Below are 3,214 nucleotides of genomic sequence, written 5' to 3' on the forward strand. Positions count from 1 at the left end.
TCTCCCCTTTCTTTCTGTCCCTTTGGTTTTTGAGCGGTTATTATGCCGCAGTCCCTTCGGTTTTAGAGCGGTTATTATGCCGCAGTCCCTTCGGTTTTAGAGCGGTTATTATGCCGCAGTCCCTTCGGTTTTAAAGCGGTTATTATGCCGTAGTCCCTTCGGTTTTAGAGCGGTTATTATGCCGTAGTCCCTTCGGTTTTAAAGCGGTTGTTATGCCGTAATTCTTTCGGTTTTTTGAGCGGTTGTTATGTCGTAGTTCTTTTGTTTTTAGAGCGGTTGTTATGCCGTAGTCCATTCATTTTTGTCTTTTTGAGCGGTTATTATGCCGTAGTTATGAATGGTCATAGTACCATATTGAGAGTGACTTTAATTGTCATATTGAGAGTGACTTAAACTGCCATATTGAGGGTGTAATTCTAGAACGGTTTTCTACGGTACAGTGGAACTCCGATACAGTGAATCTGGGTTGTTTTATCCTGGGGACTTCGTGGTTGATAGTCTGCCTTGCACAATTTGGACAGTGCCGCGAAACGTCTTAAAGAGAGCGACCTAGTCCGCGACTCAACCACCCAGTAATATCTTCGATGGCATAAATTGTGAATTTTAAATAGTTTTTGAAATTCAAAATCCAACAATTTTAAGACGTTTCGTTCTGCCATGTCAACCGAAGAGATTACTGGATTTGGTTATGTTGCCTCTCATTTTGTATGTTGAAACAGTCTAGGCCAACACTTGTATGTTGTAAGAGCCTCATATCAACTAAGTAACATAAATTAAAGAAAAACCATAATATCAATAAGAATCCACTTTTCAGTCTCAAGTATCATAAGAGCCTGCTTTAGATATTGGTGGGTAACAGGGTAAACAACCTGAGAAAAAAATAGTACAAAGTGAAAACATGAAATGTAATAATAATTTTGTTACCCAATATCTTGTTAGATGATTCGACTTCAGCAATTGCTTGTCTTGATGGTCTCAAACTAACACATATTAATATGCAAACTAAATTAACAGATATTAACATGCAAACAATGAAAAGTTTTAACAGGAGCCACTAAGTAACGCATCATTAACATTAGACATACATCATTAACATTATTAAATAATAATAAATACTTAACCAAAATAAAAATAAAAACAATAATTATCTACCATTAACCAATTTTTTCCTTAGATAAATAAACTATAAATTTGGAAAGCCAAGGAAAACAAAGACAGTATATATCAACCACTTTATTAAGAATAACAATTGCTAACTAAAAAAGAAAGAAGCCAAGAAAACTAAATACCTTTCTTTGCCATGTGGTTGAAAAAAGCATGGATGAGAAGAAATATTTGTGTTAATCTACACATACAGCCAAGAAGAAAAAAGAGACTAAACACAAACAAAGAATCTAATTAAAAAAGAGAGGAAAATTCGTTTAACTAAAGGATCTGAAGAAAACATGATGACTAGCCGGATTAGATGTGAATGTGATACACTCAAAATTCATTATTTTAGTGATCTTGAGTAGGTCTTGCCACGGTTTAGTTATTGATTAAAAATTAATTGATATTAATAGAAACCTAACATACCAAAACATATGCTAATGAATGAAAAATGGAAGAATTGCCATAAAATAAAGCTTACGACATTCCAATGTATACACAGTGTGTTTTAATTATAAAATAAAACTATGTCAAATTTATACATAGTTTTTTTTTGTTAATTAATTGATTGATATTTTGAATTTTTATTTGCAATATAAAATTTTATGTTATGCTTAGAATAAATAATGAAAAGATTAATCTAGTAAACCAAACACCACAAAATATGATATTTTCTACATGATATATAAGAAAATTATTTATTCATAATAATTAAAAAGTATAAATAATGGGTGCGTTATAAACATATAGAGGAAAAATATGGGCCAAGGCTCAAAATGTGATTACTATCCTAGTCAATAGCAATAATAGCAACTGAAAAATCGTTGAAGTTATGAGAATTTTAGAAGTTTGGAGAAAAAGAAAGAAAAATGGCGGCAACGAGTGACGAAGAAATGGAGGCGCTGCTCTCCACTTTCAATCAGATCTACGAGGTGCTCTAAACCATAACTAACCTTCAACGTCAACAACGGTTACTTCTAACTTGTTGATTTTTTCATGAAATTTGTAATGTTATGAATCAGGATGTAAAGAATGATGTTTCGGAAATCCAATCGCTGAAATCAAAACACAGTTCAGAGTTAAAATTGCGTGAATCTCTTCAAATCACTTGCAATAACCTCAAAAAAGGTTAATAATTCGAATTCGTAGATACCGTGTTTCAATTTGTATAGTTTTTATTTTAGCTAAATTCAATTTGCAAAATTGTAGAAAATGAAGAGTTGGCAAAACTATATTCTGAATCCTTAAAGAATGTGGCTCATCAGGTGTTTCAATCAATCACTTATTTATTTTATTTTTTATTTAATTTTCGTTTGCATGTTGGTAAATTTAATTAATTGATACACAGCTTGATTTCCAAGAGAAATGCATGAATTTGAAAGAGGAACTAGAAAGATCAAATAATGAAGTTATCTCTAAAGAAGATGTGAGTTGCTTAAATTGATGGTTAAAGATAGAAAATTATCAGTTCTAATATTGTTAATTGTTGGAAAATATTTACTCAGTTTTTTGTGATTTTGGAGCAGGGACATAGGACGGCTTTAAAATTGCTTCAGCAAGAATATGATGAAAAAATTGCTACTTTAGAAACTCAACTTAAGTGAGTATTGATTGTTGTCTATACATTGCTGTTACTGAATTTATGTATTGTTCTTTCCATGGTCATGATGTTGGAAATTCAATGTCAATTTTAGAATTTCAAGTTAGTTATTATGAATGAAATAAGTGAGGAACATTAAATTATGAATTACTCCTTTATTAGCAAATTATAGTTTAATTGATATACATATTATCAATTGTAAATTAGTTTTAGATTGATCTCTTAGAAATGTATTCATTTTACCATGTCGTATTATTAAATTTAAAATTCATTATAAAAGTGAGGTGATGTTTCAAAATACTACTTTGTTTTTATTTATAAGCAAAAGTGTTGATGTTACAAAAGAACAAAATGAGTACTCTATTTTTATTGAGTGTTACTGTAAAATTAATTTATACTAACATTTATGTCTCATTTTCTAAGAAAATTATACTCACCTCATTTATGACATGCTTCATTAATTCT

The 3,214-nt window shown here is 30.6% G+C and overlaps 1 protein-coding gene across 1 annotated transcript; it reads left to right on the forward strand.

Moving 5' to 3' along the window:
* Positions 1-1,895: 1,895 nt before the first annotated feature.
* Positions 1,896-2,905, forward strand: LOC101489342 (protein At-4/1). Its single transcript, XM_004487951.4, has 5 exons — positions 1,896-2,081; positions 2,172-2,277; positions 2,359-2,414; positions 2,498-2,575; positions 2,676-2,905. The coding sequence occupies exons 1-5, from the start codon at positions 2,019-2,021 to the stop codon at positions 2,751-2,753; spliced, it is 381 nt and encodes a 126-aa protein (XP_004488008.3). The 5' UTR covers positions 1,896-2,018; the 3' UTR covers positions 2,754-2,905.
* Positions 2,906-3,214: the final 309 nt, after the last annotated feature.

This window comes from Cicer arietinum, chromosome 1 (assembly GCF_000331145.2).
Source record: "Cicer arietinum cultivar CDC Frontier isolate Library 1 chromosome 1, Cicar.CDCFrontier_v2.0, whole genome shotgun sequence".
NCBI lineage: Eukaryota > Viridiplantae > Streptophyta > Magnoliopsida > Fabales > Fabaceae > Cicer > Cicer arietinum.